Here is a 27,762-nt window from a genome sequence, read left to right on the forward strand (position 1 = left end):
TTATGGCCTTAGGAACTTTATTTTTAGTGTATTTGATGATTTTTAAGCAGTGAAAAATTAAATAAAAGAAATGAAAGTGACGTTGTTATGTGTGGTTTGTGTGGAAGGATGTAATCACTTGTGTATTCTTGCATTGACACTGACAGAATGGGATATGTGGTAAGTTGTTAATACTACAGTCATTGAGCAATCGTCAGACATGAAAGAGGCATGACGCGCGCACGCACACCATTATACCGTGTATCATTTTATATGACAGAAGTAGATGCATAAAGAAAGTATGTCAATAATCAATTTCTCAAGTCTTTCCAACAATTTTTTTTTATCACAAACTGCATGATCTCTCTCTCTCTCTCTCTCTCTCTCTCATGCAAAAATTCATGCACTCCGTCAATGGGACACAACTGTGCTTTGTGCATGAACTCCCTTGACAAGATGAGGTAACTCCAAAATATGGTTCAGACGACAAGGCAAGGTGAACAGAATCTCTTTCACAACTTGTTTAAAGCATTAACATTATAAAGTGTTTCCGGTATTCATCATTTCAGTACACCCATTTATCAGATGATTTACTAGTTTCTTTCTGATTTCGCAAGCTGTTTAGACAAAATGGCGTTTGTGCACGCCGTGTGTCGGAATGTGCCTCGTTGCTGCCAACTTATGCTGAGACAGACCCAGTGCCGAACATGGACATGTGCTTTGGTCGGAAAGCGTTTTGTTCACAGCTCCCCGCACTTGAGTGGAAGAGACGACAGAAGTCTGGAAACAACGAAGCATCTCATCGCCAAATCAGCGGGCATGTTCGAAGAGCTAGCTATGAAACGGACAGCCGACAAGCTGACGTTTTGTTCAGCTCTGGAAATGTACGTGGCGAAAGAGAAAGTATACCGTCGTGGGCATGTGGAGTTCATCTATGCAGCCATGGAGAATATGGAGAAGTTTGGTGTGCATCGTGACCTGGCTGTGTACAAGGCCTTGCTGGAAGTGTTCCCAAAGAAGAAAATGGTTCCACGGAGTGCCTGGCAAGTGGAGTTCATGCACTTCCCCAAACAGCAGCAGTGCGCCATTGACCTTATGGATCAGATGGAAGACTATGGAGTCATCCCAGACCATGATTTTGGAATGCGCCTGCAAACTGTGTTTGGAACTGATGCCCATGCTTTCAGAAAATACCGTCGCATGATGTACTGGATGCCGAAATTCAAGCATGCCAACCCCTACCCTGTTCCAAAAGAACTGCCAGATGATGCTCTGGCCCTGGCAATTTTGGCATTGCAGCGGATGGCAGTGGACAGGGAGAACAAGATCACAGTCTGGAACAGTACAAATGAAGACATGGAAGCCAAAGAGGATACTTTTATAGCCAGTGCCCAATGTACTGTGCAACAAGAACTGATCAGAAAACATGATCCCCAAAAACCTCTGTTTGTGGAAGGGGGCTACACCTGCTGGCTTCGTCATAAGTCAGCAATGTACTTCATTCTTCGGGCAGATCCTGATCTAGAACTCCATGAGAGAGTGAAGCAAGCAGAGGAAGATATGAAAAATGACACCCATTTGTTTGAATGGAGAAGTTTCTTGGATGAAGAAGATGGCGGACAGTTAGTTCCTCAACGTTCTGTGCATGAGCAAGATGATGGCACTGTTTTAGCCATGGCCATCACTGGCACTGCCACAAAGGACTCACTGGTCACGTGGATCAGGTGTTTGCAGCAAGCAAACCCCGCTTTAGAACATATTCCTGTGGTGTTCAGGCTCCGCACGCCAGAATCTGAGATACAGGTCATTGGCAGCAAGAGACCAGAGGCTGGGGTGCAGACTGTTGAAGTCTGATAAAGTCAATGAGTGATTTTAAGTTCCCACACTCAGACTTCATAAACTTTTCATGTGTGTGTGAGTGTGTATGTGTGTTTTTTGTTCAATGTTGGTATTGCACATGTATGATAGTGATTTAAAAAACATTGATGTCAAAAGTTAAAGTGTGAAATGAATAGGATTTCTTACGTCTATTGATTACCTCCTCAATCTTTATTAATTTATAAACATTGATGGGAATGTTAAGTTTTTTTGTTTTGTTTTTTGTTGTTGTTTATTTTTTTGTTTTGTTTTTGTTTTGTTTTGGTTTTTTTGCTTTTTTATGTAGTGTTGTATTATAGAACTTCCTGAATTTTTTACTGTTTGGCACTTGAGAAAGATGTTGTCACTTTCAGACTCAGTTGTTCAAAGCTTGTAATGTCAGGAGCTGATATTTAGTGATTTTGAATAAAATTAGATTTACATGCTGCTAATAACATTTGTCAGCTCGTGTTCCTGCTAAATAAATCAAATCACAATGTACTAGACCTCATGATTCAGCTACACATAAAAGATTTGAACTTGTAAAGAAATTAGAGCATAATTTTCTTATCAGATCTGTGCTTCCCAAATGGTGTAGTGTTACTTATAGGCATTAGCCAGATTCACCCCACAGACTAGTTTCCCAAGGACTGTGATGCCTCAATCAAGCCTCTTGTTGGAATTGATAATGATCTCAGCTTCATGGTGACAGCATTGTCATCCTTTCTTTTGTTTACCAGAATGCCCATGTCATAGTGATCAAGCAGACAGCCACCCCCTCCCACCCCTTCCTCTTCAATACTCATTGTGACTCACTTATTGAGCAGTTATATTTCAGTATAGAATGATCTTTTAAGCTTAATCAGATTTAAATTGCATGAAAAGCAAAGGCAGGGGCAAAACAGATGACTGTTGTTCAAGGGATGTGATGGCACCCACCAAAGGCACTCACAAGGCCTGGCTCTATGCACTTATGCTATAACTGTTATCAGTTGGGGGGTTAGTAGGTGATGTCCTTCATATGATAAATTGTTGTAGGCATCACTGAACACAGTCTACATGAATCTGCAGTGGTGCAGCATTCCCTCTAGTATGTAGGACTCCAAGTCGAATATTGGTGGTGGTTTTGCAACAGAATGACTCTGAATGTGGTATTTTATTGGGGGTTATGGGTCACTGGTGTGATGGTAAACAGGTATTTTATCAAGAGCAGCAGAAAGCTTACAAAAAAGAAAAATATCAATTATTGCATCATTAGAATAACTTTTATCAGTTTGTGAATATTTACTTCCCCGACATTGGTAGTCTTTCATGCTTGATATTGACTTCTCATGTATGTGCATATATATATATATATATATATATATATATATATATATATATATATATATATATATATATATAATTATCTTTAAAATCAAATACAAAGAGTATTTTTAAAATCTATGGACATCTTTGACCATGGCATACTTTATAAAGCTTACTTTTACCAGCTGCTGTGGCAAAGTGGTTAGCTTCACCAACTGACAGCTAGTAAGACTGTCATTAGAATGACTTGGTTGTGGTCTCTACTCTGGAGGAGATGCACACTCAGTCTGGCTCAAAGCAATTATTGCTGTCACTAGGGGGGCTTAGTAGGTGGTGTCCTGGTTACATTAAATCAGAACAGGCACAACTGACCATCATCTAAGTGACTCAGCAGCAGTGCAGGGTCCCCTCTGGCATGTGGCCTCTGGCAATCTAATATTGATAGTTTTCTGTGAAATGCTTGGCTGAAACGATGGCAGACAAACACTAGTGTGGCTGTGTGCTGGTTGGGAATCTTGCGGGGTATGAAAGAAATGCCATTGAAATGGTGAAGATGATGGAGCAACAAAATGAATTAATGTTGTTTTTTTTTAAATAAAAACTGAATGCCAGGGTCAGACGTCCCTGGATTCTGATATTGTGAAATCACCCATAAGATACCATTCAGGAGACTTAATGCTACAGTGAAGAGGTGCTAGGGTGACTGGAAATTTTTAGATTTATATTACATAACTGTATTGATCTGGACAGACAGACAGATAGATAGATATCTTGCACCCTCTTGAAACAGTTGGACAGAGAAAATACTGTAGTTAAGAAACTTACTATAATGCTGGACCACTCCCCATCCCCACCCCACTACCCTCCCTTCCCCCTCCCCCTCACCACCCCCAAAAAAGAGAAAAAAACAATTATAAACAAAAATATGAGAATATTAATTTAAATCATAAAATATGAGATTCTTAATTTAAATCTTTTTATTATATATTTTTTTTAATGTCAATGATTTTCTGAATTCATGATCAAGTCTAGCTCTTCATTATTTTTATTGTTATTGTTTTGTACTTCAATTTTCATCTTGTTGCATGTGTTCGAGCATGTGTGTGAGAGATAGCAAGAGAAAAGAGACTGAGTGAAAATTGCTTTTTATTTGCATTGTACATGTTGCACTGTATTTCTGGAATGGAAAAACATGAGGCATTATGATTATCAGTTATATTGTGAAGGAATAATTCATTTAAAAAAAAAAAAGTATTAAACTTACTTTAAGCCATGATTGTGGTGCAGTGTTGCAGCTATATGCCTGTGAGTGGTTTTGCATGCAGCATGATACAGTATGTGGTAGACAGCCTTTTTTTTTTTTTTTTCTTTTTTTTTTTTATATTTCATCTGCAGCACTGTTTTGCAGGTGTTTTTGTTTTTTGTTTTTCCACACATGACAGGGTTTGAATTTTTCATTTAGTTGGGGGGGGGGGGGGGGGGGGGGGGTCGGGAGGGGGGGCTGTCCTGATATGTTCCTGTGTGGTCAGCTAGGGCAACAATGTCAATCTACAGCCCTGATATGAAAATAGAATGTGTGTAATGTTAAAAGTGATGTAGGAATGATGCTACATGCTAGATGAAAGCTGCACGTATTGCAAACTATCTAGCTAACTGGAGTGAGGAGAACAGAAAAAGCATGTCTCATTAGAGTAATTGTGGTTAATATATGTGACCAAACTCACTTTGAAATCTGAAGGCCCATCAATTGTTTTTTGTGTGCATACTGATGGCATACATATTTGTATAATTAATATATTGAGTAATATTTATTTTTCATTTTTTGTCAAGAAGTAATATTAAGGCAGGGTGTCAAGAAATGTCAATGGCCAAGCAACATCATCTTCTAGATTCTGTCATGTATTAATGCTTTCATGCATGCCAAAACTGATCAGTGTCTCGCATTATTTGGTAAGGCTGTAACACATAATATCTTGAAATAGTTGAAAAGTTAGTAGGGTGCTGAATATGCATAAATTCTGCCATCATGTATGTGACATGAACTTTGGTGTGGAGTGGAATGGCTTTACAACTTGTTTGTTTGTGATAACAATGGTAAACCTAGCAAACCACCTTTACCCTTCAGACACAATGGATATATATACTTGACACAATGGATAAATATATATATATATATGCAATTGTTCAAAGAAAAGGGTTTATAAAATTGTCACTGTAACAGTTGTACTGCCTTTTATTGCCTGTGTATTTTTGTACTTGTTTGTGGTGAACCCAACATTGGCCACAGTCATTTTCTCAGGATATACATACATGATCAAGTGCTTCTCGTAACAAAGAAACTGGTCAGATCTTTTCTCCATAACATTTTTCAAACATTATACTGTGCCTGAATTTTAATTTTGTCACAATGTAGATCCTGAGAAAATACCAGCAATGAAATATCCCTTTTACATTGCATGCAGCCACATTCACACACACAACACACACACGCATGTACACTCAGAGTGGATCAGCAGTTGTCATACAAAAAAACCTTTTCCCATTGCACTTTATTTCAAATTTCTCACATACATGTACACGTACTTTCTAGAAAGTACAAGGTTTGCACTTCAAGTCACTAATTCTTGACCATAATGAAAGCAAGATTTTAATGAAAGCAAATTGTACAGCACACGTATTACACTAGTTATAGCATCAGTTACAGACTTAACATTAACTGGTTCAATTGAAACACAATAAAAGAATTTTCTTTTAAAAGGTGAGCATGGGGAAAGGTTCTAACTTGGTTAAAATAAACAGAAAATAGAATATGCATGAAACTTTACATGAACCTTGATCATCACATACAATTCAAGCAACCACTGATATCTCCACTCATTGACCAACACATTCTGACTCTTCCACTTAGTTTCCTATCACTCACATTGACATACAAGAGAAAACAAAAACTGTCTACATAAAATCACCTTGTACACATGTATACACAGTGATGAAAGTGCAACTGTCAGCAAAGATTGCACCACTTAGGCATCAGCAACAAATTCTCTATACAATTACTTGTGTATGTATAAGTGATAGAGACAGTGTTTTTGTGTGTGCCTGTATGTTATGCAAGACTGAAAATGGAAACTTAACTAGAGAAGTAAAAAAAAAAAAATAAAAAAAAAAAAAGCATTTCAAATACAACTGTCACTATCTCCATGCTCTTTTATGTTCTGTAATTTCCTACCAGCTGAAAGATGCAGTAGAATAAAGATAAGAGACAGGTATATTTGTGCAGCATCAATTCTCATTGTAAAGTAAGAACACTGTTTCTCTGTATTCGGAGACCAGGCAAACATTCACACGTGGGAACACACACCACACTATGGGGAGGCAGCTGAATAAAGGTACACACAAGCGCACATAGTGACTGTATGGGGAGAGAATGGATGGCTGCCTAAAACCTTTTTTCCTCAATGATGCGATTCTTCTTCTTCCTCTTTTGCCCTCCATACATCCTCCACCACTACCTCTTCACCCCTCCCTTTATTTTCTTAGACTATCTTCTCTGAAGAACACACACACATATATTAAACCTTGTACAAACTATTTCTTAAAACTCAAATTTCAAAACTGTAGGCTACCCATGAAATTTCATATCAACAGGACCTATATGACTGACTGATACATAAACACACAAATGAATGAACTCATATGCATAGCTAAACATTTGTTAAAAATCATAATAAATTCCACATAATAAATTCAGTTCTGATATACTGTGCTATACACCACCATACGCATTAATTTTTCTCGTGCAATTCTTCTACATTTGAATCACCAGTGAGTATCAGAATGCAGTGGGACAAAGTATTCGTTCCAATGAATGGTGCTATACAGAAAGAAAATCCATGTTCCAAACATCACCATCCTTGAAATACAAAAAACACTTAACACTAAAACAATAACACACTATATGTTTACATAACACTTAGTGACTAATTATTTTTGTTAATAAATCTTATAATGAACTCTTGGCAACAAATATAACTGATTTTATTCAGCTGTAAATTTAATGAAGCTAGCACTCAATGGTATATTACAACAATGCCATCTGAATATGCCACGATAGACTTTAATGAAGTCAATCACCATAATTACAAGAGTGGCTGACCCAAAGTACCTATAAATGTACAAAAGTGCTGTACTCTGCTTGATCAAACGTGCAATGCAGATGAGACACAGAAAAAACTGTGTATGAATATTATGACACAAAGTAACCATATGGCATTTAGCAAGTGTGCAAATTACAACAAAATAAGCTGTTCTTTTACTGGTACATATCCCTTGTCCACAGCAATAAAAATTCAGTCTGACAGTGTGAGATGAAACAAAACAGATGCAAGAAACTGGTTAGGGCAAGCACATCTCTACTGTTTTTGACACAGAACACAATTCATTTTGCTGTTTTTTAAGCAAACTAATTAAAAAAAAAACAACTCAAACACACAAAAAAACCTGACAGTATCCAAGAGACAAGTGCTTGGTTGTAAAAGCCTTATCAGCAAGCGCTACATCTGACTTAACAATAACAATTTTCTTATTCTTACTGATATGCAAACTTCACGCTGCTGAGCTGACTTGTGCAACCACGCCCTGGTCCTGGTGTGTACATGAAGATGGTTTCATGCTGATCAGAACTATACTTCATCTCCCTACCACCTATCACATGATATTGTTAAAAAAAAAAAAAAAAGGCAAATGTGCAAATGTCTTCCTTACCAACTCCTTCCTTATCTCCCCTACCCTCCATAAAATAACAACCACCATAACCATTCAGCCTCATTTTGTTCTTTTGTTATGAAATTTCAAAGGGAAAAAAGCCTTTTGTATCCAGAGGGGAAAGGACTAAAAGATATTTGGTTTTTATTCCTGAAAGAGTAAGTTTGTACAAGCTGCTTCCTGTAGAAACAGAGTCGAGTTAAGTCTGTCTAAATTGGGTAACAACATGCAAAGCCTCCAACTTATACATCTGCCTGCACAAAGCTTTGCACTCTCTTCAGACTGATTTTTTTCTTTTTCTTATGAAGTCCATCAGCTTAACCCTGTTAGTGAAGAATCCTTTATCCTGATTCTAACTGGAGCATAAAGAGACCTAGGTTTTTGTCAATCAAAGACTCAGGCCACTATTTAAAGTCATGTGGAGAAAAGTAGAGAAAAATCAAACTTGGGTGTTCTTAGGCTCCTGACTATGACTCTTCCTTTTCCTTTTAGTCATTTTATTTCACACAGTTCACAACCTCAGCCACTGAACACCGGAAGGAAGAAGCTTTACCTGACAAGCCGATGCTTGGAAAACTCTACTACAAATATACTATGTGGTTTCACACATTGAAAAAACAATACAAAAAACAACAGGTAACTGCAAACAACCTGGCAATCAACAAAGGCTACAACATGCTACTATTCCACAATTCAAACATGGTAAAAACTAAAACACTAGCGTGGCAACATTCAAAAATACAGTTTGCAATCAAGTCATCTTTAATTAATGAAAAAGATAGCACACAGAGTTCAATGATACAGTTCAACAAACTGGCAAAACTTAGCATGTACATGGTTCCATCATTTTCAAAAACAATGCCCAAGTGGTGTTTTTCGCTTTGTAACTTTCAATCAACCAAAACATTATTTCTTACTCCGATTTCTCCCCTTAAGATAAAATGAAACTTTCATTAAAGGTTTTGCTGTGTTTCTTTACAAGTCATTTTAGAGAAGAAGCACTATGAGTTGATACCATTATACTGTCCAAATATAAATTACTTATATAATGATCTTTATGTGCATGCATCATTACTCGAAATGTGCCTTGTTTATGTGCAACCTTTTAAACTGGGCCATGGCCTTTCTTTGATTAAACACCATTATCAATATCCCTTCAAATAAGGACAATGGGAAGGCTTCCTCACCCACATGCCTTTTTTTTTCTTTTTTTTTCTTCTGTTTTTAAGCCAAGCATCAAATCCCTTTCTTCTTCTTTTTCACAGCTCATAATCACACATAAAAATTTTGAATATCTGGCAGATCTATCAGGTTAGTTTTTCTTGTACTGACATCCACTTTGAGATATTAAATGACCAAATAAACGGAACTCAAATGCTGGCAATTCTTTCTTCCATTCTTCAACTGACCCTGCAAGAAAAACAGAAGTATCCCTCCACACACACACCTAAAAAAAAAAAAAAAGTTCTATGGGGAGGTAGTAGACCTTTCTTGGGTAGTAAGCACCCCCTTCTCTCTCTGTCTCTCTCTCCCTCCTCTTCCTCTCTCACTGCCATACATGCCATACACAGGTGCACAACAAAATCATTATTCTCAGATGAACCCCATAGGCTCTACACCACCATACACACAATGTACACACACATACACACTCAAACTGATGTACACCCACACACACACACAATGCTGTCAGATCAGCATGGGGGGGTATGAAAGACACGATGGGTTGGCAGAGCGGCACTGTGTCTGATGTGGTGTTGACGCTCAAGGTTTCCACCAACAAGCCCTCTCCTCCTGCATACATCCCCTCCCTCACCACCCACACCGCAGACGCACCACACCGCACAACACCCACACTCCCATCACACTACACAGTAGCAGTTAGATGCAGCAGCGCCACTGTTGTCATCCAAGCGAAGGTTCCGTCCATTTGTCTCCCACAACCCAGGGGTCTGGATGATCTGTGACAACATTCAGATGATCACATGAACTGACAATCATACTGAAGTGGGATCACCCTTCATTATTATCATGACACAAAACTTTTAGAACAACAATTATGGTTTGTTCTCAACCCACATTAATCCTCTGTGTGTGTTGATATGGTCATGTATAAGTGTGTCGTCCATTAAATTTTTTTTTTAATCCAGTGAGTTCAATATCAGACATCACTGACTTAATGTTGCCTGATCAGGGTGATGAAAACAAGGCTGAACTCAACAATACATTACAAAATCTACTTCTTAGATGTGATTTTAACTATAATATTTAAACACTGGCTTATAGTCCGTTATCAGAACAAACAAGTAACTCAAAGCTGCTCAGATCCTGTCTGTGCAATTTGCTTCTCTGCCATCTCTGCAAGTTTTCATTCTGAGAACTGCCACCAACCATGTTCTATTTTCTCCAGATTATGAAGTTCAAAAACTCATGACCCACCTCTCCCTCCCTCTCTATCCAGCATGCATGCTAAAGAGTACCACAAGAAAACAAAATTTCAAGCCTGTATGTAGAAATGTTCAGGTCGCTACTAAAGATGTGAAAAAGTCTAAAGTGTAACAATAATAACAACAGATAAATAAAAACCTGCGCACCTTTTCCACCAGTTCTTCAAAGGCACACTGTACACCTTCCTTGGTCTTGGCACTAGCTTCAATGAACAGCATGTGGTGTTTGCGGGCAAACTTCAGCCCTTCTTCTTTGGACACGTCTCGTTTCTCCTGCACATCACCACCACCAAAACACATGTACAAGGGTTGGAGGGACTCCTTTTTGTAACTGAAAAGTCAGCAGCCAGGGTCCAGGGAACCCCTGGGTGGGGTGCAGGAGCATTATCCTGCTAAGGAGTCTGAAGCCACCCAGACCCTGACAACTTGACATTTGAGAACTGTTGACTGCCTTCTTCAATAACAATCCTGTACTTTAAACTTTTCATGATTTATATTATAATTAAATTAAAAGAAAACAGTTTTCCTGAAATTACAATCTGACGTATTTCCCATAACCCACTGCTGCAGGCTCTGGCAGGGATCTGATTTAAGTCATATGCAAAACACTACTCTGCTCAAGATTAAGAACATTCAAATACCTTCTTTTTTTTTCTTCTTTTTTTTTAACCAGTGAATATAAACAAAATATCCATTATTCACTCTTCCACTTTTATCTCAACTTTCCATGCTCCAATTTCACTAACAATGTAATGCATTTCAGGAACATGTGAAACTGAAAGACTATTGTGCTGAGCAAGATGGTGAATCTAAGTGTGAGCCTTAATACTGATATAAAGTAATACAAAGGATTTTTTTTTAATGGCCAAAATGGAAATCCATACTATGTGCATGGACATATAAAGAAGCAGCTCTGAACATATGAAGAAGCATCCTCTTCAAGCATCCTCTTCCAACCCTTGATCTGGATCAGTAATTCTTATGTGTTGTTAAAACATGCACAAACCTGATCTGCCCTTTCTGTCTTCACCCAAGAAACGAAAACTGTTCCCCATAAAAAAGGGTTTGTATGGCAAGACACTACAAATTTCCTCCTCAATTAACCCAAAAAATTCTTCAATTTGAAAAAAACCCAACAGATATCTATCTCCTCTAAACCACAATAATGATAATGGTATCAATGACTGATCAGACACACACTTACCTTGTCAATTTTGTTTCCCACCAGCATCTTGACCATATCGTGCTTGGTGGCAAAGGTCTCCAGTTCATTCAGCCAGGCATCCAGCTTTGTAAAAGACTGCTTGCTGCTCACATCATACACTACACACACACACACACACACATACACACCATTGTTAAGTTGTTCAGGGAAACTGAAAACATGTCAGCATTCATAAGGACCATGCACTACAGAGCCTTTTTTTATATATAGTATAAGAACAAGAATATTTTCCTTATACTGTAGTCAGACACTGACACAGACACCTCAATTACCCACAGCATTGTCATATTTATGTCACTTTACTTTCAACACACACCTTATCTTGATATGAAATCATTTCAGTTTTATTTAGCTAAATTTATCTGGATTTTTTTTTTAAATGTCCTGATTGATAGTGGTATGTCATTACTGGTGCACAAAACCTATAGGTACAATGTGTGTTTTAAGAAATAATTAAATAATATTTTTTGTTAAATCAATTAAAACACAATGGTAAAAACAACAGCTGCTAAGATGTCAGTCCTATCCTCTACAGAAATGATTGATAACTTATTCCATAGGATTAATAATCTAATCAACTGAAAAACTATTTTAAGAAGCTGAAAATCATGTCAAACATTTAAATTACACAAGAAAAAAAGGATCTTCCCCAAATTTCAAATCCAAAATCACAACCTGTATATCAAGGCAGCCCTAATGCTCAAGGAAAGTCAGAGAGTGTTTTGAAAGTGAAGTCTCTTTTAACTGTGCAACAAACAAGTAAAATTTTAAAACTACACTTACCCAGTATAACACCCTGTGCTCCCCTGTAATAACTTGGGGTCAGTGTGCGAAACCTTTCCTGCCCTGCAGTATCCTGAAAATTGTGATCACATGATTATGGTGTCTGAGAAAAGACTTTTTGATTGCGACAGTGCTAAACCCATATAATTTAGTTCTGTTACATCAAAAGTACCTGTACTTGCAACACTTAAAAAAAAATAAATAAATAAATAAAAATAAATAAAAATTCAAAGGTTTTTTTTAATTAGTAATACGACTGATCATTTGCTTGTTATTACCACATCTTAATGATTTTTTTTAAAACAAAAAAAGTTCACAGTGGCATCATCTCCATGACACTAAACAAACTTTAATAATTTTTACCTCTCTCATAACTGCTGTGACCAGTTCACAAAGTGAAAAGAATTACTGACATTAATGAAAAGTGAAAATAAGTGTTAGACAGACATAACAGAGTACACCACTGACTAAGCAAGTGAAAGATAGACGTTTCATATGAAACTCACTCTCTCTTACCACTGTCAAACACAGGGCATCTGATAATGCATACATTATCAACATCCATCCCTGGTGCTTTGAAAACAGAAAGGACACACTATTTGTTTATGAAGTGGGTCACTGGGTTGTTCTAAAAATGACAAGAATGAACACATAAAAGACGTGTCAGAGCTTCAGGATGATGCTATTACTGTTTGCAACTATTGTACAAACAACAGTTGATTCCCTTCACCACTTCTTCACCCAGAAACCTAAAAGATTACGACTAACAGTATGAGGTATCCCTGTCTGTGTATGTTGCAATGCAGACCTAATCTGAATGTGCACCATTAGAGTTACCTCTGAATGTGTCTAGGAGCCCCTAGAATTGCGGTAAAACTAAATGACTTCCTGGAATCCCCAGGATTTGTAATTCATCCAAACTTTTAGCACAATGTATGGATCTTTAGTTGTTATTATGTTAAGATTAACTCTGAGTTTATTCAGTGAAATGTCTTTCAAAATAAGTATTTTGCCTTTGGCATAGTGCTATGTCACCTACGAGGCAAGTAGTACATGTACAAATAATCCACTGCAATAACTAAATTATATAGGTAGTTCTACTTTTTCAGTAGAATGCACTGGCAACTAAAAATCGATTTTATGTGTATAACAAACAAAACAGGTTTTAAATAGCAAGATTTAGATTTTCTTTTCTGTGTATATAAAAAAATAAAAATAAAAAAAATAAAAAATCCCCTAAAATTAAATTTAATCTAACATACAAATGTGACCCATTGGTGCAGACTCCTGGTGGGATTTGATTCCGGTCTTATGCAAATTACTACTCAGTTCAAGTAGAGAAATCAGAAGTGGCTGCAACTAATAACATTACTAAATATGTTACCTCTCTTCTGCCTGCTATGCATTGCCCTTTCTTTTCTGACAGCCATCTTCCATGTCTGCAATCTGTGCATGAAGTGGCAAAGACTTTATCATCTATCACTGATTTTTCAAATATCTACAACCCCTAAATAATCAACTCTCAAAACAGGACTTTAACTCTCTTTTTTTTTAATGATTAAAAAGTATAAAATAAAAATTCAGTCATCCCTTACCCAAATAGCCAGTTTGGTTCTGTTGCCATCCACTGCAAGAGTCTTCACTTTGAAGTCCACACCTGAAAGAATGATAACACATGTCACTGCTTGCAAGACTTCTCATCAGATGCTTCATAGGGATAGTTGCCTCTCTGCAGTGTTTGGCACATGTAATATATATATATAGCATATACATACATATATATATATATATATATATATATATATATATATATATATATATATATACCGAACACAGTAAATATCAGTAGATGTTCCAAGATTGTTTTCACTGAAGCTTCCCATTATTTCTTATCATTTATTTTTTTAAAGATATCTAAAATCTTGATAAAGAACTCTTGGCAACACTTTTCAGATCTGAATTTTGACTCCTGGGTATACACTGCAAGAAGTGCTGTGTGTGTGTGTGTGGGGGGGGGGGGGGGGTGGACATATTTGTGTGGGTTATTTGTTTTTTCATTCATGTGTGTGTGTGTATTATATTTTGAAACACACTCGCTTGTCCTGAGACTGTTGGGAAAGTCAGTTTGTTAAAACACTTTTTAATGACACATCATATTAATTCAATAACATCTTTAACCCCCCCCCCCCCCCCCCCCCCCAAAAAAAAATCCAGTAAAAACACACAATTAATATTAATACACAAACATCAGGGCACAAAATATGCAAATCTGATGTGTTTTATCTCCTGACCCTTCAGACATGCACACACTATGTATGTCCCATGGTATACCTATAAGACAGTCAAAACATACCAATTGTTGCGGCTTGTTCTGGATCAAATGTATCATCTGTGAATCGTAGCAGTAAACTGAAAGAAATGGAAAAGAAAACAGTTCCAAGCAACAAAATCATACTATGATTCATAGACACAATTTACTATAAAATTTAGAATGTTTCATCATGATCACCCTATCAGCATTATTCAACACCAGCTATCAAAAAAAAAAGAAAAAAGGTCTCAAACCATGACTCATAATGACAAGTGAAATATTTATAGACTACGTCTGTCTCTATCTATCACTATGTTCTGTGTGTGTATGTTTGTGTGCATGTATGTGCGCATGCATGCATGTGTGTGTATCACTATCAGTATGCGTGTGTGTGAGTGCACTCGCACATTCAGAACTTAATCCTGTGGCAAAAGACACTGACACAGTGACAGGCTCTGAAGGCATCTTACTGAGCCACAAGACTCAAAAAAGCAAGCACATCACCACTGCATGTGCCAAAAATCTTAAAAGTCAAAGTACATGCACAGCTGACTGACATTTTATTTGAGGACATCTGACAGCCTTTCCTAAACTAAGAAACTAGTAGTAAAAAGTAGATCTGTAAATGTTGACTACATATTACATAACCTACTTAATTTTGTCAACAAAATAAGTTTTTGTAGGATATATAAACCAACATCTTAGCTTGTTAACAATAAGTATGTTTTTCTATCATAGTAATTAGTATTAAGGGGTGTTTTGTTTTTTTGTTTTTTTTTACTTCCCAGGTCTTTTTCAGTTAACTAGGTGTGTATACATAAGTATGTGTACATAAGTACATGCATGTATATGAATGTGTATTGTGTGTGCGTGTGTTTATGTAAGTTTGTGCCTGCCTATGTGTGCGTATGTGTTAGGGTAGCTGTTAGATACACATGTATGTTAAAATGTAATGTATGTATGCAGTGTGTGTGTGTGTGTGTGTGTGTGTGTGTGTGTAGTCACATTTTGGTGTGTGTATGTAACATAGATGTAATGTTTTATGTTAACAAAAGCATTTTTGTAAAGCACCGAGAGCAGATTTCTGGATAGTGTGCTATATAAGTATCCATTATTATTATTATTATTATTATTAACTATATATATAATATACTTTTATATAGTATGTGGAATGTGTATTATTTGGGTATTGTGGTGTGTCATGTGTGCAGAGTGAGTGGTGCTGTGCATGGGGTTTTTGCTTTTTTGGGTTTTTTTGGTCTGAACATGCCTTGGTGTTTAGCTGGATGTCTGTGTAGGTTTATGGATGATGGTTTTTCATTTTGTGTTTAAATGTTTTACTTATCGGGTACCATTTTACACTGTACAGTGCAACTGAACATGCTTTGCATGAGGGGTGCTGTGTGGACTGTATCATTATTGTCATTACTTTTGATGCAGTGTCATAATTTGTCATCTTTGCTTCTTCATTAGATCAATCTGCATATATATTATATCTAATGCATTATATGGTTTTGTTGTTTTTTCTTTTGTTTTTGATGCTGTTTTTTTATATCAAAACTATTGTAATTGTAAAGCACAAAATCATTTGATTAGGCATTTTTATTATTCTTAAAGTAAACTTATTATCATTATTAATTTTTATTAACTGATGTTGGTAATACGTTAATCTAGTATGCAACTATCTAAATTTTAAAATATTCACCACTTCAGCCTGTCACTCTGTGTGACATTCCCTCTCCAATGGTTACTTTTCTTTATTATGTGGATTTTAAAAATTACATTGTTTCAAATAAACTATTGGATTTTGAAATGGTTGTTTTTTCTGATTACTTGGCCAAAGAATCAGTCTGTGTTGACTTTAATTATAATGATCTTTTTAAATAATATGTCATGCAATACATGATTCAATTGTAAATCATGCATCCCCTTCAGCTACTTCTGCTTTTCCCCTCCTACAAGTTTTACTACTCTTTGTCTTGAAAACTTCTTCCTGAAGTAGTGCAGGGTAATCAATTCCAAGATCTGCAGCACACTGTCTTCTGCTTCAATACATTTTTCTTTAACGCAAAACACAGTATTGCTGGAGGTCTCAGCACTCATGCACATTGATACACCACCATATTTTGCTCCTGTATATAACACACTTTGCAGATCTGACCAAACAGCACTGCCAACGTGCCAGTAACGTGTCTTGTCTGAGTATATTACTTATTACAAAATACAAGTACCCGATGGATTTGTCGCACTGGCATAATGAACCCAATCTTTCAAAAACAACATAACTGGTTAGAAATGATTAACTATACTAAAGATGTGGTGGTTCACTTTAATAAAAGTAACTTCATTAAGCAACATAAGGCTCACAGCAGAGACTATCATCATCATCTGGTGTTCTGCCACAAAAAATCATAACTGAACACGTCAAAATACCTTGATTTTCCAACACCACTTTCCCCTATAATGAGGATCTTGAGGGTTGTCAGTACTTCTTGTTCCTCCATCACTGAATGTTTTACTCGAAGAAAGCACCTATCAATGAACTGGTGAACAGCAGCTGATAGTTGTGTCCAAATTCTTTAGTACTACGATGTCACTTTCGCTGACGAGAGAAAATGGCGTAAACAACACACATATTGTGTACTCGTCATCACTGATTGTGTTTCTATTTTTAACATAATAACTTGATTGGTTGATGTCGAGGCGGAAACTGGCCAAACCTTTCCTGTGGTTTGCGGCAATATTTGATTTTGACATTGTTGACAAGACGTTTGTTGTGAGGTAAGTGTAGTTGATAATAAATAAATAAATAGATAAATAAAGTATGCTATTTTAACGCTTGTTCAGTTTATTTGTGGCCTTCCAACTCAGAAAAATCAGACCGTGAATGTTAGTGCGCACACACTAACACACATCGGCCCAGTCTATTAGAGCAGAAGCAGCGATTGTGTGTGTGGGGGGGGGGGGGGGGGGGGGGCGGGGGTCTGGGATCTGGAACGATACGTTGCAGGAACCTTTGCAGGTTATCTTCGCAACGGGTGATGGGAGCGCATGGCTTTGATTAGTCTATAAATCTATCTATTTTTGTTCTAAGCTCAAATTGTCCTCATCAGTATTTACATAACTATGTATATATAAGTTCACTTAACTAACTATACTGAAGAAAACTTTATAATTTACTCCAGCTGACACAGCTGATCTCAAGATGTTCTGGTTCAGCACTGTGCCTCCCTAGCAGGGTGGGCTGGGGTGGGGGTGGGGGGTCTACTGCTCCAGCGGACACCCTGAGTTGAGCTCAAAGATGCCCTGTTGCAGCCTGCATCTCACTAACCAGGTGGGAGGGGATGGGAGGGTGAAGGGGGGGGGGGCATGGTGTGTGTGTCTGTGTGATGTGTGTCTGTGTGAATGTGTGCATGCGCATGTACGTGTACATGCATTTATGAAGGAATTTAGAATGCTAAAATTGGACATTACCGTGTGTGAATGCACATGAATGTGTTTTTTTTGTGTGTGTAGTATTAGTAATGTATTGAATTTAGATTCATTTGTGTGTATTGTATGAGAACATGTTTGTGTGTATAATGGAAATTTGTCATCTTAAGCAGCCTATGTAGATCAGCATTTCCTTGTTTTATGATTATGATATTAATCTACATCAAAGTTTCAAACTCATTCCATCATGAATTTCCAGCTTCAATAAATCATGAAGTGATATGTTTGCATTTGTTGCACATTTAATCAGTTCCTATTTCTTCCATGACTTTACTGCTCCATCAAATCATATACACTACACCACATCTGCTAGGCAGATGCATGACCAGCAACATAACCTAACACACTTAATCAGGCATTGAGTTCATGCATTATATACCTCAGAGTGGATTTCTTCAACAGAATTCTGCCAGAGGATAACACTTACATTGCCATGGGTTCTTTTTTCATGCACCAAATGCATGCTGCACACAGGGCCTCAGTTTATCATTTCACCTGAATGACTAGATGCTCAGTTTGATTCCTTAGTCAAAACTTTGGAGAAAGGGCAAGATTGGGGTTTGAACCTCACAGACACTATTGGCAGATAAGTGTCTTAAACATTCCCCCATCTTTCTTTTTTAATAAGCAAACAAACAATGAAATGAATAAACTGCAGACATTGAGATTAATAGCATAAAAGGAAAGCATCACATACACTTGTACATCTGCTGAGAAGATGAGAGACAATTTCAGAATTTTACGTTTGTATCTAGCGAGGGTTTAGTAAGTATTGCGGTCTGCTCAAATTCAAACCTGATGGTTCTGCAGTCTTTGGAAAACAATATTGGCTACTTATTTTCCATTCACAGTTGCTAGAGTCTACACCTTTAAGCTTTGATATCTTGTGTGAATGTGTATTTATGTCAGGGTGTGTTAGTCTGAAATTTTCAAAAAAAAAGTGGATCTTTTTTCTTTAAGAGGAAATTATACTCATGTCATATATATCCTTGTGCCACTTTCACTTGAATATGTCATCATTAAAAATAATGCTCTTTTTCTTCTTGGCTTTTTTGGTTGAGTTGTTAAAGAAAGGCTGTAATGGAAAAAATTAATGAAAATGAATTGTATAGAATAGTTGTACCATATAGTAATGTTACTTTATCACAAATGTTATAACTTTTTCTCACAAAACACCAAAGTTATATTAATTGCAGTAGAGATTTAACTTTTTTTTTTTCATTCACAGAATGACAATGGACGTAGCAGAAGAGCTGCCCAAGCTGAAGTCGATGCTGGCCATGACCAGGTCCAAGATTGACCAGTGGACAGGTGAAGTGAGGGAGGACATTTTACGTGACACCTTGATTCAGGGCCAGACCACTGAGGATCAGATGAAAGGTATAAAACAGCTTATAGCTTTTAATGTTAAATTGATTAAATGTCATTGTCAGCTGATTCAGTTTGATATTACATACTTGACTAAAATGATGAATTGTAATTTATGCTTATCAGTTATAAGTACCATAGCTGTGAACTGCATGATTTGAACCATTCAATCAATGCCTTTTTATTATTACCAATCACTTTAAGGTCCCAACAATATGGTTTTCTGATGCAAAAATACTTTGAAAAGCATCAGGACATATTTTGGTAACAAACGGAAGCTTGTTATCAGTTACCTTTTATAAGTATTCTGAGTGCCCCAGGATGGAAATTTCCATCTGCTTCTAGTGTGTAAAAAGTGCCCCAGGATGGCAGTCTCCGTCTGCATTATTGTTGGAATTTTCCTGTGAAAAAACATAAAATTCACGAGAAATCATTGTCATTAGATAGTGTGTTCTTTTTTTTCAGAATCAGAAAATTATAGGTTATATTCAATTTTCAGTAGTTTGCATGCTATTTTCTTTTTCTTTTCCTTTTTTTTCTAACCTTCCATGACAAAAAACTCTTGCCAAACAGTCATCACTGAGCATGAAACAGGCTTGATGCTGAAAGAGTCAAATCATGTTCTTTGAGGTGTTGTAAGCATACACACATAATTTACATCCAAATAATACTGTTGAAGTGACACTTTCCTCAGCTTTGAATTAGCCACCATTGCTTCTCACATCAGAGGCTTTTTCAAGCATTATCATACCTTCCTGTGACAATAGAGAGAGAATGTGCTCATACTTTTTACACTCTGTTAAGACTTACTCATGTGTGTGTGTGGTGCATGCGTGCGCATGTCAGGGTATATGGAATTATGTCTGATTGTCTGTCATTTGGTTTACGAAAATTGATATATATACAACATGCATGCACCATGTTTTTATATCTGGAATGTGTGTACAGATGAAAATGTTATTTGGTCAGATTTGCAGGAAAAAGCAGGAAGTTTGCGAGCTCTGCACCATGAGTTACAGGCACTCACCAAAACAATGGACTCGCAGCTGCATGAAAAGGAACTGGTCAGCAAGGAGTTGGAGCTCACACGGCAAAGTGTTCAAAAGGAGCAGGACTGTAAGTGCCTTTTTGTCTGTCTGCACACACAAGATTCTGTGTCCTGCGTGTGACATTTTGTGTCAACTGTCATGCATGTGTGTGGTAGATGGGTGGCATAGAGCTGCAGGTGTATCTGATCATTCCAAAAATACAGTCTTCACAAATTTGTTTGAGATCATTGGTGAACTTGTAAAATTATGTTTGGTTATTTTCTGGTTTGCAAATCCAGTTTTGTTATGTTTTGGTTTTGAAACAGTGCAACACATGTATGTCTTGTGTGCAATCAAATCTTTGAACTGTACAATATATGTTTTTATTGCTTGCCAGTTTTAAAAAGGATTTAAAATACTTAGAATAAACTTGTTGAATGTTGGATTAAGTAACATGATTTATTGCTCTTCCTCCACTGTCCTGTCTTTGATTCAGTTTCTGTGTGAAATGTTAACTGCTTTTGTAATGGAAAGTTGTGGTAAGGTGAGAGCAGGTTGAAACTTCAACAGATATGACTATAAAACACATTGTGCTTTTATGATAAACAACAAAATGCTTGTCAGTGTTGGCTTTTTGCTCACTGGTTTGATAAAGCAATATTCAGCACACATTTTTATTCAAAGAAAGAATTTTTTTTTAAAAGAAAAAGAAAAAAAAAAGGTTTGTTTCTGACTATTACTGTATTAGCAGTATATGTTTTTGGTTAACTGATTATGTTCGCTTATCCTCTTTTTGTAGCATTCAGTTAGCTATGTTAAAAAAAATAATAATAATAATTTAAACCCAAAACCAGCAAACAAAGATATATATATATGAATATATTGTCTTTATTTTTTAATCCATAAGATGTTTGATGGTGCACCTTTGCCTTAATGTGCAGAGGACAGATCCATCTGTCTTCGTAATACATAATCATCTGCACTGCTTGCAAAGTTGTGTATATCTGCTGACGCCTTTTTGACATGTGAGGCAAATCCTCACAAGCACTCCAATTGGTACAGTTAGCAAATCATTATTGAGAAGAAAGGGTTCTTCCACCTGACAAATTTTCACTTATGTAGTATGTTTATAATCCAGACGCATTAAACAAACCATTCAGAGTCCGTTCATGTTCATTGTACCAAACTTTGATGAAGGAAACATCGAAATAGATGCAGGGTGTCAGTGGATGTCTCATAGGCACTATGGCAACACTTTTAGGAGGACGTCAGCTGATGTCTTATAGGCACTGAACAGGTTAAATCTCAGATGATTTTTTTCTTTAATTGTTCAGTTGTGGAATGAATGGGATGTAATCCCAGCTGTCAGCAGTGTTCATAACAGATTAATGAGTTTTAGTTTTTGTTTTGAGTATTTTAAACAAAAATCACATTTATACCATTGCAAAATCAGCCACTTGCATTGTGTAATTATTGTTCCCTGTTTTGTTGCAGTATTAGCAGGTCAGGACAAAACAGTGGATGAGAAGCTGAAAGAACTGAACCGAGCTGTGGATCTCTTCAGGGACAGAATGGCCCTCAGCTTTAAGAAAACCTCAGGTACAGAGCGCTGTTCGTGCCTGTGTATTTTGGAGCAGTATCTGAATATTCACCTGTGCTGATTCATATTTGCAAGATGATATTCAGGGGAATGGGAGAGGAAATAACCTGCATAATGAAGCAAAATCTATATAAAGCCAAGAATGTTAATTGTGTGCACACATACATACACCCACACTTTGAGGCACTCAGAACATGGAACTCAAAACTTTATTTCTCAAGGATTGAGATTTTAGGCGTGGACTGTTTTTTCCAATCTGTCATTGTTTATATACCTCTGCTTCAAAAAAACAAACAAAAAATACAAAACTTGTGTTGACAGATCTGGAGAGTGATGTCGAGTTTGCTGCAATAGCAGGTTTTTTGTTTATGTTTTTTTTTCTTGCAGGCTGTGTGAGTACTGGAACTGTGGAAGAGTATGAGATATGTTTTATTATTCTTTTGATGGTCATATTAATAAACAAAAAGATAAGTGATCTTGGTGCATTTTAGAAGGCTGGAGAAAATTTGAGAAGCATGATTGGTGGTCAAGTGGGTTGTGTTGCACTATGAATTGCCTCCCTTCTCAGCTTTACTCTTGGGGAAACATGTTGTCTCATTGGTGGGTGTATTTCTGCATTATACAGATTTGTTTATTCACAATTTGGATATATCTTTTCTTTATTTGACTATTTTGGTATTAAGATATGAACTTTGACAGCCATTAACTATGAACTTTGACAGACTCTGCATTCTGCCTGCTGAATTTTCAGTTACAATTAAAACCAGTCACTCCTACTCATGCTGTCTGCTTCATCAAGAGTTTCTGTTTCCAAATGTAGACACAGTCAAAGTCAGGTTGTTTCTGCTTTGCTGATAACTGATTTTGTCCTCTTTGATATTTTTTACATTCAGCTAATATTCTGGTTTGGTGTTTGTGCATGCCAGGCAACCGTTTGCAGATGGTGTTCACAAACATTGACCACAAGGACCCCGACAGTCCGTTCTACTTCTTTCTGAAAGTGGACAGTGGAAAGTATATCAGTAAGTAATCACCCCACGTCCTACTGTGGATTTGTGAAAAATGGATGTGGGAATGAAAATTTTCAATTTCACATGAAATAAAGAAATCAAGAGTTTGAATGGAAATAAGTAAGTTGCTTTGAAAATGAAAATGTATCTGACGTAAATTGCTTTGAAAATGAAAATGAAGTTGACTTGAAGTGAAAAAAGTGAGGGTTTTGAACTGAAATAGATAAGCAGCTTTGAAAATGAAAATAAAGCTGAACTGATGCTCAAGGCTTCAACAAATAAAATCTTGCCCAGAAAAATCTCTTCCAAACCACAGTTAGAGTACTAAGAATTCAAAGGAATAAGGCTGTTTACAGTTTTGGTCTAGGTCCCCCTCTCAAAATTCTTCACAAAAGCAAAGACAATCAAAGGAAGAAAAACAAAGAAAATAGTTATATTACTACAGGGGGTAATACTTTAATACCTATTTCTTTTGTATGTGTGTACCTAATGATGAAATGAAGCATATATTCCTGAAAACAAGATAATTGTGATTTAATTTGTAATATGTGTGTTCGTATTGGGTTTATGTGAATTGTGCTTTGCAAAAAGAATTTTTTAAAAGAGTCAAAAAGAAAAGGCTGGGGGAGGGGGTGAGATAGATATATATATATATGTGTGTGTGTGTATTTTATATATATAGAAGAAAATAGGCAATTGCAATTCTTTAGGCTCTGGGTGAAACCTGGCATTGTGAAATTGCATCACAACATGTATGTCATGGCGTGCTTGCATCATAATAGCTGCGTAAGAGTGACCCTGGTAACATGTAAACAACTTATCCCTTGAGGAAGGAACGTGATCGTTCCAAAAATTTGGAATATTTGACAGATTTATGTGTTTGTTTTCTTTTTTCTTTTTTCTCTTTATATATATATATATATATATATATATATATATATATATATATATATATATATATATACATACATATATAGTTTAACAATAAGGGAATTGGCAAACCACCTTCATTTAAACTTCCTGAAGTCCAGACTGGGGGTGGGGGGGGGTGGGGGACGATGCTGGGTTTTTTGGCTTTTTTTGTAAAAATGAAATTGTTTCACTTCAATTTGCAGAATGTAGAAAGATCTGTAAAAATCTAAATCAGATGCAAAATTCAAAGCTAGGGTGATCAAAACAGGTAATTTAGAGTTTATACTTGCATGAAGTTCATTTCTCTTCAAATTTATACTTGCATACGTAATGTTTTGCAAGATGTCATAATATTTAAAGATATTTTAAAATGTGTAAACCATGACACAATCTTAAGCACTTTTTGATTGTATTCATCATATCTGTTCCTGCATTTAATAACATTTGACAGAGGTATATCATATCGCCAACATTGGCATCATCCCATTCATTATATTCATGATGCTGCTGATGGTTTGTGCTTTATTTTATTGTTTCTTCAGATGTTTACAAGGCAATTTGATCTCTGTGATTCTTACTGGTTCAAAAGAAATCAGCTGTCTGAAGATAAAATCTACTCTGGTGTGAAATTGATCATGTTTTAGTATTTTTAAAAAAAGAAGAAATTTCAAGGCATATTATCTTGTTAACTTTATGATGTTCTAATACTTTTTCTTTAAAGGCATATTCTGTTATTATGTTTTTCTGTGCCTAGGAGATGTCATTGATACCATGATACTAAGGTACAAGAGAGTGGGTATGTAACTTGGGCAAGACAAACTCTAACATAATCAAATTCTAGCCTGGGTAGTTAGGACAGCAGTTCCTCCTTTACTGCTCTGATGGTCATATTTGGACACAACTGACTGTTCTGATGGTCATATTTGGACAGAACTGACTGTCTAATGGTCATATTTGGACACAAGTATCGTACATATACATTTTCAAACAATGAAAACAAAATGCAGTTACGTTCCTCCCGTTTCAGTTTCAGACTGTGAGCCAGCAGTTCCAGACCTGGACAGTCTTGTGGACAAACTGAACAGCACCAACAACCTCCGCTCCTTCATTGTGGCCATGCGAAAACGCTTCAAGAAATTAGCAGAAAAATGAACTTTCTCATCGTTGTATTTTAGTACACAGGGTTAATTCTATCATTTTAAAGTTTGTGAGAATGATTTAGGACATTGTTTCCAAAGTGAATGTCATGCCAGTCCAACTCTTTATAATGGCAGAGTTAGGGGGAGGTACTTTTTTTTCCCCCATAGCTTTGGATTGTTCTTCCAATGTTTTATGCCATGCAAAACATTAGAGCATTACATGTTACTCCCTGACAGGAAGACTCATTATCTCACTTAGTGACGTGACAACATATTTTGATGAGCTATTTTCAAGGCAGAATATTTTTTGTCTGTTATTAGCAGGTTCTGGTTCTCCTGACAATCCAGTTTATTATTATGTGGAAAACAACCAAAAAACAAACAAAAAAGAGAGAGAAAATAATGCTTGCAGTCCATGTATGTAATTGATGTTTTATAAGGCATGCCAAATTTTGGCAGATTTCTGTTTTTATCATATAGATCCTTGTTTATTAAGAAAGAAAAAAAGAATTTTAAGTACACACTTGGCTTTCTGTGGGAAGGTTTATCAGAACTGTTCCCAGCCCCTATGGAAGGTTCATGCAGCTGGTTGTGCCATTGGTACTGGTCCTTTTTCCATCTTTGGGGATGTTGGGGGGTTCTTTCAGAATAAACCCCACATTCTGGAAAATTTGTGCTAGAAATTGGCTCTATTCTGTCATTGTCTTTGTTTCTGGCCTTTTCTTTTCCTTTCTGTCATCACTTTTTTCTTCCTTTCTTATTCTGCTTACTGGTCCATTCACCCTTTTTTTTCTTTTTCTTTTTTTGTTTTAGAAAGCATTGAATAATTTTTCTTTGTTTTTGGACTTGATAATTGGGTATTCTTTACTATGTTGAATTATTTTTTTGTGCCCAGGACATGTGAGTTGTCATTTTGTTATTTTTGGTTTTGTTTTCATGTTATGGAATATGATTTTATATATTATTTATAATTATGTTTATCGCTCAGGTCAGTTGGGGTTTTTTTTAATCCTCTGGTGAAAAATTGACAGAATGATCAACATCAAAGGGATGTCCTAGGTTCATGTGCATGAATATGACTATTTATGCCTAATTTTCTTTTCCTTTTTTTTTTCTAGAGTTCTCCAGGGTCAATATTTACAGCTTTTTAGACCTAATATGGCCCTGTGTGGTCAGCAGGGCTTTAAGCAACAAAGATGAATACTGGTCCCCTTTCCATGTCTTCAGTATCGGTTGTGGCCGGTATTACCCCCTCACCCCCATCCACTGGTTGTCAGGGTGGTCATTTGTTGTTATTGATGATAGTGTCTGTTGGTTTCCTTGTGGTCTTTGTCTTTACATTTTGTATACTCACTAATGTCCTGTCTGTCTCTCCTCAAGCTCTCTGTCTCTCCTCAAGTTCTCTTCCTTGTATTTGTCGTTTGAAATTGTACACTTAAAACTATCCTCTTCCTCTCTCTCTAGCTCTCTGTGTGGTTCTCTCCCTTTGTATATCCCATGTGGTCTTTGTGTTACATTTTTGTATGCTCACTAATGCCCTGTCTGTCTCTCCTCAAGCTCTCTTCCTTGTATTTGTCGTTTGAAATTGTTCACTCGCTACTGTCCTCTCTCTCTCTCGTTCTCTCTCTCTCCCTTTCAATATCCCTCCTCCATACCTGTGTCTCCCTCCCATCTTTATGTCTTCTTCAAACAAAACTCCCTTGTCTCTCTGTCTCTCCTCACTCTTACCCTCTGTGGTTCTATAATTTTCGCTCTACTTTCTCTTTATTTCCTGCCTCATGTCCTTCCTAACTGTCTGCTGGCTGTTTTCTTTCTCTACTCTCTCTCTCTCTCTCTCTCTCTCTCTCTCTCTCTCTCTCTCTCTCTCTCTCTCTCTCTCCTTTCCCACAGCCATGCCTCTCTCCATTCCTTTTCTCTTTGTCTCATCTGTATGTGTGTCTGAATGTTTTGCTGATCGTCCACCCTTTCTGAATTCCTGTCTGTCACACATTGACATGCTCCTTGTTAGGAGACAGAAATGTAAATACGCAAACAATTGCTCCTGGCAGACTAATTTTTATTCATGACTGTTCTTATTTGAAACTAATAAATAATTTCATGTCATCATTGGTGGTTTTGTGTACAATTGTATTGAAGTTGTTCAGCTGTAATTGTCTGTCTGTAAATGTATTCACAATAAAAACACAATATACAAGCAATAAATGTTAGACACATTTACTTTAAAAAAAAAAAAGTCAGTTTTGAGAATACATAGCAAGAAAGTGATATGAAATTTGCACACACACACACATGCACACGCGCACACACACACACACACACACATGCATGCCTTCTACTCTCCCTCTTACCCAAGGAATCGGTAAAAAGGGAGGAACTTGAACTGGAGTGATCTCATTTCAACAAATTGAATTATAGTATTAATAGATCCTCTCTTCCTTCTTCCTTAAGAAAATCAAGGTAGTACAATTGACAGACATGGTAATTATCCACACAATTAGCATGTGCCAATCAAAAAAAAATTTTTAATATATATATATAT

The 27,762-nt window shown here is 36.6% G+C and overlaps 3 protein-coding genes across 3 annotated transcripts; 2 read left to right on the plus strand and 1 right to left on the minus strand.

Annotated features, from left to right (window-relative positions):
• The first annotated feature begins 450 nt into the window (after window positions 1-450).
• LOC143293474 (evolutionarily conserved signaling intermediate in Toll pathway, mitochondrial-like) lies at window positions 451-3,241 on the plus strand. The gene has a single exon (XM_076604362.1). The coding sequence runs from the start codon at window positions 610-612 to the stop codon at window positions 1,831-1,833; it is 1,224 nt and encodes a 407-aa protein (XP_076460477.1). The 5' UTR covers window positions 451-609; the 3' UTR covers window positions 1,834-3,241.
• A 2,433-nt stretch (window positions 3,242-5,674) lies between these two features.
• On the minus strand, window positions 5,675-17,294 carry LOC143293475 (ras-related protein Rab-18-like). Its single transcript, XM_076604363.1, has 7 exons — window positions 17,108-17,294; window positions 14,717-14,772; window positions 13,959-14,020; window positions 12,364-12,436; window positions 11,560-11,678; window positions 10,503-10,628; window positions 5,675-9,869 (listed from the first exon to the last, which is right to left on the minus strand). The coding sequence occupies exons 1-7, from the start codon at window positions 17,176-17,178 to the stop codon at window positions 9,771-9,773; spliced, it is 606 nt and encodes a 201-aa protein (XP_076460478.1). The 5' UTR covers window positions 17,179-17,294; the 3' UTR covers window positions 5,675-9,770.
• An 80-nt stretch (window positions 17,295-17,374) lies between these two features.
• Window positions 17,375-27,306, plus strand: LOC143294074 (kinetochore protein Spc25-like). The gene is made up of 6 exons (XM_076605492.1): window positions 17,375-17,455; window positions 19,395-19,546; window positions 20,504-20,650; window positions 22,057-22,161; window positions 23,089-23,184; window positions 25,112-27,306. The coding sequence occupies exons 2-6, from the start codon at window positions 19,396-19,398 to the stop codon at window positions 25,234-25,236; spliced, it is 624 nt and encodes a 207-aa protein (XP_076461607.1). The 5' UTR covers window positions 17,375-17,455; window position 19,395; the 3' UTR covers window positions 25,237-27,306.
• Window positions 27,307-27,762: the final 456 nt, after the last annotated feature.

Source organism: Babylonia areolata, chromosome 19, assembly GCF_041734735.1.
Source record: "Babylonia areolata isolate BAREFJ2019XMU chromosome 19, ASM4173473v1, whole genome shotgun sequence".
NCBI lineage: Eukaryota > Metazoa > Mollusca > Gastropoda > Neogastropoda > Buccinidae > Babylonia > Babylonia areolata.